The sequence below is a fragment of the Zingiber officinale genome, chromosome 5B, assembly GCF_018446385.1.
Source record: "Zingiber officinale cultivar Zhangliang chromosome 5B, Zo_v1.1, whole genome shotgun sequence".
Taxonomy (NCBI): domain Eukaryota; kingdom Viridiplantae; phylum Streptophyta; class Magnoliopsida; order Zingiberales; family Zingiberaceae; genus Zingiber; species Zingiber officinale.
The window spans coordinates 64,741,664-64,755,003 of NC_055995.1; the positions used below are offsets into that span (position 1 = coordinate 64,741,664).

Genomic DNA, 13,340 nt, shown 5'->3' on the forward strand with positions numbered 1-13,340 from the left:
TTTTTTATAAAATTTTAAAAGAAGAAAACTTCTAATAAAATTTTACAAACTCTTTTTTTTCTAATGTGGATATTAAAAGGAAAGTTTTAAAATTTAAAACCAAGTTTTAAAATTTAAAACATCTCTAATAATATTTCTTTTTAAAAGAAAATTTTATAAATTTTACAACTCTCTTTTAAAACCTTGTGGCCTAATTTAAATTAGGAAAATTTTATAAATTTTTAAAATCTCTCTTTTTACAAATTGTAAATATCTGAGGAAATTTAAAAAATCAAAAACAACCTTCCTAATTTAAATATTGCGGCCAGCCCCCTTGCCCAAGGCAAGGGCCGGCCACTTCTAGAGAATATGTGGCCGGCCATTGCTTGGTCACCAAGCAATGAACCGGCCCCTTCTTGGACACCAAGATAGGATTTTCTTTGGATGGACTTGAGGCTTTTTTGAGGCTACAACAGGGACCTAGAGGAGAAATTGGTTTTGGCCTTCCGATGAGCTTGAGTATCCTGTGCTCTCCCTGAACACACAACTCAAGTTCATCGATAATAACTCATTCCACTTGAGAGTTATTACCGCACTACCGCACCAATCCCAAATTACATTATGGGCTCCTTCTTATCATGAGTGTGTTAGACCTTGTGTTTAAGATTACGAATGTCCACTAATTAAGTGAGTTACTGACAACTCATTTAATTAATATCTAGCTCCAAGAGTAGTACCACTCAATTTTATTGTCATGTTGGACTAGGTCCACCTGCAGGGTTTAACATGGCAATCCTTATGAGCTCCTCTTAGGGACATTCTCAACCTCGATAACTAGGACACAGATTCCTTCTATAATCAACAACACATATTATAAGTAATATCATTTCCCAACTTATCGGGCATATTGATTTATCGAGCTAAACCTCATCCTTTGATAAGTCAAAGAAATAAATATTAAATATACATGCTTGTTATTATATTAGGATTAAGAGCACACACTTCCATAATAACTAAGGTCTAGTTCTTTTACTAAGTCAGTACAAAAAGAACTTACCTAAATAATCCTACTCAATACACTTAAAGTGCATCAGTGTAATTTATTAGTCAAGATAAACTAATACTTAATTACACTACGTCTATTCTGATGGTTTGTTCCTTTCCATCTTAGTCGTGAGCAACTGTTTATAATTTATAAAGAATCGACAACATGATCTTCTAAGTGTGACTCCACACTCCATGTTATCTACTATATAAATTAATTGAACAATTGCATTTAACAAATAAATGTAAACATTTGACCAATGTGATTCTTTATTTCAAAATAAATGTGTACAAAAGCTAAACTTTTAAGTATACACTCCAACAGCTACAAGCACAAGGGCGTGGAATGGAGGTTGCAAATCGCACTCGATTAACGACAACTTTAGATGTTACACACTTTCTTTTGAAACAAGGTTTGTCTTTCCATGGACATGACGAGTCATTGAATTCCTCAAATAAAGGTAACTTTCTTGAATTGATTGAGTGGTATACCCAAAGAAATGATGAGGTTTCCAAGACCATGAATGAAAATGCCCCTGGAAACAATCAAATGAAGTCTCCAATAGTTCAAAAGGATTTAACACGGGCTTGTGCTGCTGAAGTCACAAATGTCATTCTTAATGATATAAAAGACAATATATTTTCTCTTATGGTTGATGAGTGTCGAGATATTTCAGTCAAAGAACAAATGGGAGTTGTTTTAAGATACGTGAACAAACATGGATGTGTTATTGAAAGATTTCTTGCTATTGTACATATGTCTGATACTTCTGCTATTTCTTTGAAGAAGGCTATTGATGAATTGTTTGCAAAACATAAGTTGTCATTATCAAGATTGAGATGTCAAGGATACGATGGAGCTTCAAATATGCGAGGTGAGTATAATGGATTGAAGACTCTTATATTGAAGGAAAATTCATCTGCAAGGTATGTCCATTGTTTTGCTCACCAATTTCAACTAGTTGTTGTTGCAGTTGCTAAAAGTAATCGAATTGTGAGTGATTTCTTCCAATATGTTACTATGATTGTGAATATTACTGGTGCTTCATGCAAAAGAAAAGATAAGTTTAGACAACTTGAACATGATAGACTTGTAGAATGTTTGGAGAAAGGAGATATTGTTAGTGGCAAAGGAAAAAAAATCAAGAAATCAGTTTAAAACGACCAGGGGATACTCGTTGGGGTTCACATTACATGACTATTATCCGTTTGATATCTACGTGGACTTCTGTTTTACAAGTGCTTGAAAATGTGCATGATGATGATACTAATGATGATAATAGTGGTATCGCTACCAGTTTGATTGATAAAATGGAGAGTTATGAATTTGTATTTGTGATGCATTTGATGAAATCTTTATAGGGAATCACAAATGAATTATCACTTGCCTTACAACAAAAGGATCAAAACATTGTACAGGCTGTCAGTTTGATCAAGACAATGAAAGTTCAATTACAAAAATTGAGAGATGAAGGATGGGAGAATTTTTTGGACGTCGTCAACAAATTTTGTAGTAACCATATGATCCCAGTACCGAATATGGAAGAAAATATGAGAACTCGTGGTCGCAGCAGACGTAATGGACAAATGATTACTAATTTTCATCACTATCGTGTTGAAATTTTTTTGTCAGGTATTATTTTTAAATATTTTATTGAATTTTAATTTTCTAATAATATTTTTTATTCTTTTTTTTATTGTTACAATATTAGGTTCTTGATATGATGGTTCAAGAGATGAGTAATCGGTTTTCAGAATCAAGTACGGAGGTACTTACTTGCATTGCTTGCTTAGATCCAAAGGACTCTTTTTCTCAATTTGATATTGGTAAGCTACTTCACCTTGCTGAACTTTATCCGGAGAACTTTTCATTGACTGATCGTGTAATACTTGAGGACAAACTTGAGACTTACATTCAAAATGTACGAGGTGAATTTTCTATGATTGAAGATTTGGAAAGTCTTGCTAAAAAGATGGTTGAAATGGACAAGAATACAATTTTTCCATTGGTATATCGTTTGATCGAGTTAGCATTAGTTTTACAAGTGCAAGTTTTACAAGTGCAACTGCTATTGAAAGAGTTTTTCTGCAATGAAAATTATCAAGACTGATTTGCGTAATATGATGTGAGATGAGTGGATGAATGACAGTTTGGCAGTATACATCGAGAAGGATATTTTTGCTACAATTGAAAATGAACAAATTTTATAACATTTTCAACATATGAACACTCATAGGATCCAGTTGCCTCCTCTTGTTTGTATGTCTAGATCTGATGCTGGTGGTTCAAGTATTAAAAAATAATTCCTTTATTAGTATACCCATATTTTTATGTTTGTATCATTATCATTATCAATTTAGTACTCTTTTAATATTTTTTTTATAGTAAGAAATTTTTTTTAGTCTCTTCTTTGAGCACCCTTCTAAATTTTTGTCTGGATCTGCTACAGGCGGTACGTGACACTTTCCACTCAATCATTCCATGCAAATGACACATCTAGCTTGTAAATGCAATGTCTCCTAAATTTTATTTGGGCCTCTATCTAAAACAACAGATCTTTGCACACCTTCTATATCAGTACTTGATGGGGATCCTTGATACATTATAAGTTTATTCTGCTGGGAATAGGTTGAGATGCAACACTGTATTAATCTTGACTCGATAAGTCATCATTAGGTCCACTAAAGTTGTTCAATATTACTTGATCGGCATCTGATTTCTCGATATTGTTAATGTTCACTGAAAATTGGATGCATATTTTAATAAGCTTCTACCTTGTAGTTTGAATTAAAAATGTTATGGCTTAGAGCATCTCGAATGTAAAAAATTTTAACAAAAAGATTTTTTATGATTATGTAGAAGAAGTTTAGGGTTTTTAATTAAGAGCATATTTGAATTTTTAAATATACTTTTTTAAAAAAAAAAAGTGGAGCCAGTAATTAATGTCTACTCTTTCTAAATAATTTAAAAATAAATTATTTGATAAAATATTTAATTATAATATTTTATTCCATAAATAATTAGTAATAATTAAAATGATGCTTTTTTTCTTTCAAAAATAAATATATTTGAGATATGTTAAAAAAAAAATACAAATCTATAATTAAATTAAATTTATATGTAAATTAAATATTAAATAAAAATTATAAATTTAATTAAATTAAAAAGCATAAATTAATTAATTAATTAATTATAAATTATAAATAAATTAAATTAAACATCATAATTAATTAAAATATCAAATAAAAATATATAGAGATATTAAATAAAAAAATAATATATAAAGATATGTGATTTATAAGGTAGGACACATAAAAAAAATTGTAGGAAGGTTTTTAATTATGGAGAGAATAGTAGGATTTTATATTTGTGATGTGACATATTAGAAATTACACCAAAAAAAAAAAAAAAAAAACTTATTGAGAGGTTTAAATATTGGATATGTAAGAAGTTTTTATACTTATGATGTGCCATTAACGTGGTATATTAAAAACTATAATGAAAGATTTAATGGAGATGTCGACTTCTAACAGGCACATGCAAGTGGCTAAATGATATATTCATCTGTTCTTCTCTTAACATTTTGCTGCCGCCATCTTGTAATTGCTGTAGCACACCCTAGTAACAAGGACAAGGAAAAGAAAACAAACATATTCCTGTATACTGATTTATGCATATACTTGATTAGTTCTATAAGAAAAAAGTCCCTTACATCATTACTGAAATTCTTTTGCAGTTTTTGAGATTTAGCGACCACCTTAGTTCTTTTCTTCTTAACTTTTGTAGTCAAAGCATAATCCAAATTGTAGTTCGTCCATTCTAGAAGACGGGGATGGTCACTAGCTTCATAACCCATAGGTGTGCCATCAACTTGAATACATCTAGCTGATGGTTGTTGGCATTTGCAAGACCTTCCTCAATAGATAATCCAGGTACATCCCTTGTAGACGCATCAGGTTCAGCAATAGTTCCCCTAGAAGATGGGCTTATAGTAGAGGAGCTAGGATCCACCGGTGGCACTGAAGAACAAATATCTATCACAAACATTGGAGTTGAAGGGCCTTGAGGTATTAATTGATGTTGTGGCATCATATGATTGTTTTGTAACTTGGCTTTCTTGATCTTTTTGGAGCCTTGTGAAGGCCCAGACTGTAAATTTGCTTTCTTGTGCTTCAGATTCAACTTGAGTCCCCAAGTTCAGATGTAACTTCACGGTCACATTTAGAATGGGGCAGTGAACTAAGAAGATTGCATCTTTTCTGGCCTGACTTTGTTTAACAGAAACAGAACTGCCTTGTGATTTTCTAGTCTCTTGCTGAAATATGTAGCAAGCAAACAAATTTTTCTATGGGACTGAAATTTGTTCAAAACAAACAGCAAAAAGTTAAAGGAAAATCCTATAGAAGACTGATAAAATTACCACCGAAGAACAAATGCCGATGTCAGACTGTGGAGTTGAAAGGCCTTAAAGGGATTAATTCGCATTGTGGCCTCACATGATGACTTGTCTTTCTTTAACTTTTGTGAAGGTCCAGAAAGTACATTTGTTTTCCTTCAACCCCCCAGGTTCAGAAGAGGCCTCACCTTCACCTTTAGAAGTGGCTGATGAACTAAGAAGACTGCATCTTTTTTGACTTTGTGGATTTCAGTTACCAGAAACAGAACTGCCTTGTGATTTTCTAGTCTTTTGCTGAAACATGTAACAAGGCAACATTTTTCTATGGGGTTGAAATTTGTTGAACTCCAAACAGCGAAAGTTAAAGAAAATCCATTAGGAGCCAATAAATCAAATGGTATTTCACATTTCAAAAATGCTAACTAATCACTCGCCTAAGACTAATGGCCATGACTCTGTCATTCAATACAAGCACAAGGATTAACAACTAGAAACTGATTAACTATATAGCACCAAGCCAGCATTTCCACACGAAAATGGCACGATGACATCTTTATATGGCACTTTATGCAAGTACTGAACAAGAACTGAATGAAACAAAATATTTGTCGTGATGTAAGTAGTGAACCTCATCACAACGTTATTCCAAATCCTATATCTATGGCAAGTTTAAAGGTAGAACTATTACCTGAAACGTGAAAACCCACCGCTGGTCATCCCAACATTGAGAATGCCTAAGTTGATGAAGATCAAACACCATCTCCGACCTACTCTCCCTGACTTTGACAATACAGCGAGATTCCTTGAGAACCTCTGAAATCTCTCCCGGCACCACCCACCATGGAGAGGCACTTCTACCTCATCACGAGGGGCAAAATCCTTCCCCGATATTGCATTTAGCTGGCACGGCCTCATGTACTGAACGTCGACAAACTCAGTCAGAAGCTCGCCGGTTGTCGCCGAGGTCAGACTCTCGTACTCTATCAAATAGGTACTGATGCTGAACACTTGCGTGACACTAGCGGAAAACCATGCCGAGCTCGGGCAGCGAACTCCACCTCTTCAACTCTCTGAAATCAAGCCAGGGAAGAAAGTTGAGACATTAAACTGAACACATCCTCAACCCTAATAATAGTGCAACTGAGCAAGCAGGTTTCGCGGCCATTACCACATCGCCGAAGGGGACCCAATGGCGATCGGACCACTCCAAGTGGGATCGGATATCGGACGCGTCGAACTCCAGCTCCTCCCGGCTCGTAGGGAAGGCGACGATGTATCGGCCGGTGGTATGGAGGATGGCGGAGATGACACCGGCCCACCAACCGTCTTGGTGGAAGGCCTCGACGAGATCGTGGAGGCCGTGCTGGCAGCTGGAAGGGGCGGCGGCGGTGATCGGGGACGGAGTTGGGAGACGAGGACGATCTCGCGGAGAGGAAGGGAGGGGTCGTCGTTGTCGACGATGGTGGAGTAGACAATCTCGACGCGGTGCTGGGGGAGGCTGGAGGCCGCAGTGGCCTCGTACCAGGCGCCGAAGAAGCCGTCGTCGCTGCGGACCTCCACCGGGTCCCGGGGCTGAAACCACACGGATCCTCGCCGGTCGCCTAGCTTTTTCTCACCGCCACTCTCCGGCGCCATCGCCGTCAAGGGGATACTGATGGGCCCGAACGCCGAAAAACGGTTAGCACAGGACACCCGTTGAAGAATTGCTATCTACGCAGTGAGGTTACCTCCTTCCCGGTGTTACAAAACATGGTAAAGGAAGGTGCCGCCGCGTAAGTTCAATCCAGTGCTTAAACCTAATTAAGTACGGCCACGTGGTTAGAAATCACCAAACTGTATGTTTTTTTTTTAAAAATAGTTCGCGTGTTTTTAATTTTTATTTTCTAAAGAATATAAATTTTTTAAAAAATAAAAAATAATTTTTAAACATTCCCTATTTTTCTTAAAAAATACTATCTATTCTTTTAAAAAATAAATATAAAAAATACAAATAAAATATTATTTTTTTTTATAAATACGTAGTTTTTAGAAAATAAAAATGTAGAATGTACAAACGAAACATATTCTTAATTTTTTTAAACCCTATTTTTAATGTGATCAACGGGATGGAGAAATTATATATTAAGTATAGGGAGAGGTACATTTTAATTTACATATTTATATAATGCTTTAAATTGTATATTCATTTATTTTAATGTTTTATATTATCTTAACTTAATTTGGGTTGGTCCACATCAAAAATGGAGAAATTGTAAGTACCTCGTTGTGATTTTGGTGTGATCAACTAAGTTAACTTAGGTCCTATGTTTGTTTGATATATTGTGTCTAAGTGTGTAGGAATTTAGGAGCAAAAGAAATCAAGCGAAAGATGCAACTAGCGAGAAGGACGACACGGGAAAGAGTCGACGGACTCGATTCGTCTGAGGGATGAGGTGCTACAGAAAAGTACGCTGGCGGATAAGAAGAAAACGCGTGGCGTTTCTGAGAGACCCGAAATCGGAGCGAAAGTTTGCTCGAGGAAAAGGCTAGAAAATGGATTCAGGTGAGCTATATTCCGGATAGTCGAAATCACCCAATTCGAGCGCCCAAACTAAATAAATTTTATCTTTGTCGAACCATTATAACGTGGATAAAGTTTTATCCATACCCAGGTACCTGGACCCCTTCCAAGCGCCCGAAGCTACCACACCAACAAACGGTTAGATTCGACCAACAGTCTATAAATAAAACTCTGATCTCAGTAGTTTAGAACAACACTTGTAAACGAATTATGTGCTTCAACTTCTAGTCCTGTTCTTTACTTTTCTACGCTTTCAACGTTGTAAGAGGCTACTCCACCTTTGGAAGAAGGAGATTTTAGCGAGCCACATTTGCTTTGGATTAGTAATTCTCTGATTATAAACTAAGTAAATATTTCTTGTCTCTGTCTTTATTTTATGCATTTACTTTCAGTTTATAAACAAGTATTTGCCTAACTTAGTCTAAAGATTGAGAAAGGGTTTGCTTTCAATTTCAAGTAATTTACCCCCTCTTGTCGGCCGACCGAGGACCTACAGAATACACGCGGAACATTCGAGGGATGAGAAGCCGGGGAGGAAACTTGCCCAAGGAGAAGATCAAAGTTGGGTTCCGTTGAGCTTAATTCCAGATGACCGAAATATCACCCAAAGAAGTGCGAGGAAGAGTTAATCATTTAGAGGTTAACTGGACAAGATGAAGGCAGCTCCAAGCTAGTTAGAGGCGCCTCCAAGATGGTTGGAGGGGTCCTCACGCCTCTTGACAGAGGCTAGAGGCGCCCTTGCGGCTCTCTTGGAGGCGCCCTCGTTTTGCTCTTGTAGGTGCCTCCAATGAACAGTTGTCATTAGGATACCATTGAGAAAAGGATAATCTTATCCTCTTGGAGGCGGCCTGGATCCCTTTGGAGGCACCTCTAACCGACGTGAACCAATGGTCATTTTTTTCCAGGAGGCTATAAAAAGCCTCCTTATTAACTTCTTAAGTAATTCCTAAGCTTTCAAAGTGTGTACGATGCTACTTCACCTTCAACGAAAAAGTCTTTTATAGTGAGTTTTTCAACTACATTAGATTAACAATCATTTAGCTTGTAACCAAGTACATTCTGAGCCTTCTTACCTTTTTTTTTAGTTATTGATTTTATGTTTGTTATTCATTTTTATTAATATTATGTCCTTGCTAAGCTGAAAAAGCATGAGGTTGGTTCTAATTTCCTTTTAGGGCTATTCACCATCTTCTAGCCGACCTACCTATACCTACAAGTGATGTCAGATCTAGATAACTCTAGAAGGACTAACTGTCAACTAAAGTAAAAAAGATGATGGCCATATTAAGCATTCACCTTTCAAACTTTGAGGGGGAGTTCGCAATTTGGAAGCATTGTATGAAGGTATTCTTCAAGACTGGCTTTGAAATTCTTTTCACTATTAAAAATGATTTTGTAGCACTCAGAAATTAACATAGAGATAAAAAAGAACATCTTTAGAGTATAAAGGACAGAACGACTTTGTGATGAACAACAAAGCAAAGTTCCATCTGCTGAGTATTCTTCTGCCCCAAGAAGTCAATTGAATCGGCAGCTACGACTCAGCTAAAGAACTTTGGAAAAAGTTCCTAGAGTTATACAAAGGACCTCGGAGACTAAACTTGTTGATGTGTACAATCCCCAAGTGTACGGTTGTCGTCAAATAATAAAATATCTATCCCATAATGACTGTTGATTAAGAACTAGTTAACTTCACACAATGAATTATCTAGATAATTAAAAGATAGTTCAGTCACTAACACTTGAGAATAGAGATTGAGAGAAGAGAGAGAGTGTGTGAAAAGTAGAGAGAGGGAGCGTAAGTGAATGAAGGTGAAGTTGGTTGGGAGAATGATTTTAGGAGTTTGGTTTCATTATGATACTAATTAATGTCCCTATGCATTGTTCATCTCCTTATCTCAATCCTTATGCATATGTAGGAAGTCTAACTAAATACGGACACTACCCCGCGATGATTATGTTGGAGTGCTATCCCTATTGGTATCCGATGTCACTAAGTAGAAGTGATAACCTTGAAAGTCCAGTTAAAGGGATATCTTTGTCACTAGAGTCCCCCGGTCATACAATCGCTAGATTATATAAGATATTTATTAACATAGAATTAAAGATAACCCATTAAGCCTAATTAGATGCTTCATTGTGGAGAATTGTCCTTCCTTTCAAGGTTATACTCTAGATGTCCGGTTAAAGGAATACCCTTATCACTAGGGGCCCCCTAGTCATACAATCTAGAGTATCCACTCTATGGGATGAACAATCAATGCACATCTACATGTTTACATTATTCATACATTTCATCAAACATATAGAAGGCATAATACATATAGAACATAACATAAACACTTCATTGAATAAGAAAATATCTAAATATATAATTCATACATAACATCACATGATAGTTACTTCATACATTCTAGATTAAGAGAATCTACTTCATTGCAAGGAAGATACAACCAAGAGACCAAAAATATAACATCTACAACTCAAAACATGTAATGAGAGAGAAGAGAATGCTTATCGGTGTGTCGCCGATCGTCTTAGTTGGACTTCTTGCTCTTGAGGCGGATAGATTATTCAGATCGATGGAGATGGAAGCTCTAGGGTTTCCTCCTAAGGAGAGAACCCTTCCCTAAGGAGAGGGACGAAGGCCCAAATCCAAGATGAGTCAATCATTTCTTAACTCTTTTATACCTCCTCCAAACTATCAAGATCTGCCAGGTTTATAGGGCTCCGCTAAAACAGGTTTTTTATTCCTTAAACCTAGTTTTATCATGTTTTACCCTGAACTAAAGTTTTAACCCTTGATATTATATACATTCTTATATTTTGATCGAGCCCTGGCTCTAACCAAACTAAAAGTTATGGTGGTTCATGTTGGTTAGTCCTAGGAAAACGTATCGGTTCCACTGTACAAAATTTTTTGTACAAGTGTCGAACCTTTCCTTAAATAACCTATTGTGTTATTTAGAAGTTAAATTAAGAATCGCAGACGGAACTTAACATCATTGATTCCAAATTTAACTTATCTGTTCTTAATGGTTTAGATTTGAATCGCAAGCAGAACTTAACACTATTGATTCAAATCCACCTATGTTATTAATTCCATTAAATATTAATTTTCAAAATTGACTTCCAAGACTGCATGGCGAGGCACATGACCTTCTTGGATATGGGAGCAACCACCACCGCCTAGACAAAACCTTTTAAGGAAAACTAATATTTAATTTCCTTAAATAACTCTAGGTTAACCAAAAAGAACAATCGAATCACAAATTCGAAAACAAAGAAAACACAAATTCGAAAAACTAATTCGAAAAATTAGATCTAATGCCTCTTGTGTTTGGAATTCATACAAAGAAAAAGAAACTAACATGATGTGGAAAATAAATACTAGTAATACCTTTCTTTGTGAACTTTAATGACCTCTTGATCTTCTACCGTATTCCTCTTCTAACCTCGGACGTTGTGTGGCCAACGATCTTCCGAGATGAGAACCACCAAACACCTTCTTCTTCCTCCTAGGTTTCGGCCACCAAGAGTCCTTCTTGATGGAGAGGTTCGGCCACCACCAATGCTCCAAGAGATGCTAGAGACTAGGCTTCCTTTCTCTCCTTCTTCTCCTTGCTTGATCCGGCCACCAAGAGAACACCACCAATGAGGAAGTTTCAGCCACAATAAGGAGAGGAGAGAAAAAGAAGAGGCCGACCACACCCAAGGAGAAAAAGAGAGGAGAAAAATAGAATAGAGTCGTTACTCTTGAAGGCACCTCTACCCCCTCTTTTATAATCCTTGGTCTCGGCAAATAAGAAAATTTAAATAAAAACTTCCTTAATTCTTTTGCTATGAAAAATAAAAATTTAATTAATTAAAATCAAATTCCTTTTTTCAATTACAATGGCCGGCCACCTATGAAGCTATAAACAAGGAGAGTTTTAATTATAATAAGAATTAAAACTTCCTAATTTGTCTCTAGAAATTTATAAATATTTCTCTAATAATTTTTCCCTTCATGGTGATTTGTAAAAAGGAAATTTTATAAATTAAAATCTTTCTTTTAAACATGTGGATGATTTCCAAAAAGGAAAGTTATCTCTAAAATTTAAAATCTCCTTCTAATCTACAAATAAGGAAAGATATCAAATCTTTTCTTAATCTTTTGTAGAAACTAATAAAAGAGAATATTTAATTTTTAAACTCTCTTTTAAATCATGAACATGGTTAAGTAAAGTTTTATCAAAATTAAAATCTACCTTTCAATCTACAAATAAGGAAATATTTCAAATCTTTTCTTAATCTTTTGTAGAAAGCTATAAAAGGAAAGATTTGAATTTTAAACTCTCTTTTAAAACCATGGAATCCACATAAGAAAAATTTTAAAAAATAAAATTACTTTTTATTTTAATAGGGTCGGCCACCTAAGCTTGGGTTCAAGCTAGGGTCGGCCACCTCATGAACCAATGAACCATGCCTTTGGCCGGCCCTAGCTTGGACTCCAAGCTAGCTTGGCCGACCCCTATAGGATGGGTAAGAAGGTGGGTATAGGTGGGTATAGTACTCTATAATTAAGAGGTTACGATAGGGACCGAGAAGAAGAATTGGTTTTGGTCTCCCGATGAAATTAAGCATCACGTGTTCGCCTCGAACACATAACTTAATTTCATCAATAATAATTCATTCCACTAAAGAACTATTATTGAACTACCGCACCAATTACAAATTACATTTTGGGTTCCTTCTTATTATGAGTGTGTTAGTCTCCCTGTGTTTAAGATATCGAATGCCCACTAATTAAATGAGTTACTGACAACTCACTTAATTAATATCTTAGTCCAAGAGTAGTACCACTCAACCTTATCGTCATGTCGGACTAAGTCCACCTGCAGGGTTTAACATGACAATCCTTATGAGCTCCTCTTGGGGTCATTCTCAACCTAGATTACTAGGACATAGTTTCCTTCTATAATCAACAACACACACTATAAGTAATATCATTTTCCAACTTATCGGGCTTATTGACTTATCGAGTTAAATCTCACCCATTGATAAGTTAAATAAATAAATAGTAAATATATGTGTTTGTTATTATATTAGTATTAAGAGCAAACACTTCCATAACAACTAAGGTCTAGTTATTTTATAAAGTCAGTACAAAAAGAACTTACCTAAAATGGTCCTACTCAATACACTTAGAGTGTACCAGTGTAATTTATTAATCAAGATAAACTAATACTTAATTACACTACGACTATTCTGATGGTTTGTTCCTTTCCATCTTAGTCGTGAACAACTGTTTATAATTTATAAAGAACCGACAACATGATTTTCTGTGTGTGACACCACACACCATGTTGTCTACTATA

General features: G+C 35.6%; 2 protein-coding genes across 3 annotated transcripts; one reads left to right on the forward strand and one right to left on the reverse strand.

Annotated features, from left to right (window-relative positions):
* The first annotated feature begins 1,369 nt into the window (after positions 1–1,369).
* LOC121986685 lies at positions 1,370–3,134 on the forward strand. The gene is made up of 4 exons (XM_042540637.1): positions 1,370–1,898; positions 1,998–2,143; positions 2,386–2,553; positions 2,736–3,134. The coding sequence occupies exons 1-4, from the start codon at positions 1,370–1,372 to the stop codon at positions 3,132–3,134; spliced, it is 1,242 nt and encodes a 413-aa protein (XP_042396571.1).
* Positions 3,135–4,583: 1,449 nt separating this feature from the next.
* On the reverse strand, positions 4,584–7,186 carry LOC121984464 (protein AGENET DOMAIN (AGD)-CONTAINING P1-like). Of its 2 annotated transcripts, none has more exons than XM_042537396.1 (3): positions 6,589–7,186; positions 6,109–6,490; positions 4,584–5,714 (listed from the first exon to the last, which is right to left on the reverse strand). In XM_042537396.1, coding segments are annotated over exons 1-2 (468 nt in total). In that variant the 5' UTR covers positions 7,056–7,186; the 3' UTR covers positions 4,584–5,714; positions 6,109–6,489. The 2 variants fall into 2 exon arrangements, with proteins under 2 accessions (XP_042393330.1, XP_042393331.1); XM_042537397.1 differs by having other exon boundaries at positions 4,584–5,339; positions 5,445–6,490.
* Between the last annotated feature and the right edge of the window lie 6,154 nt (positions 7,187–13,340).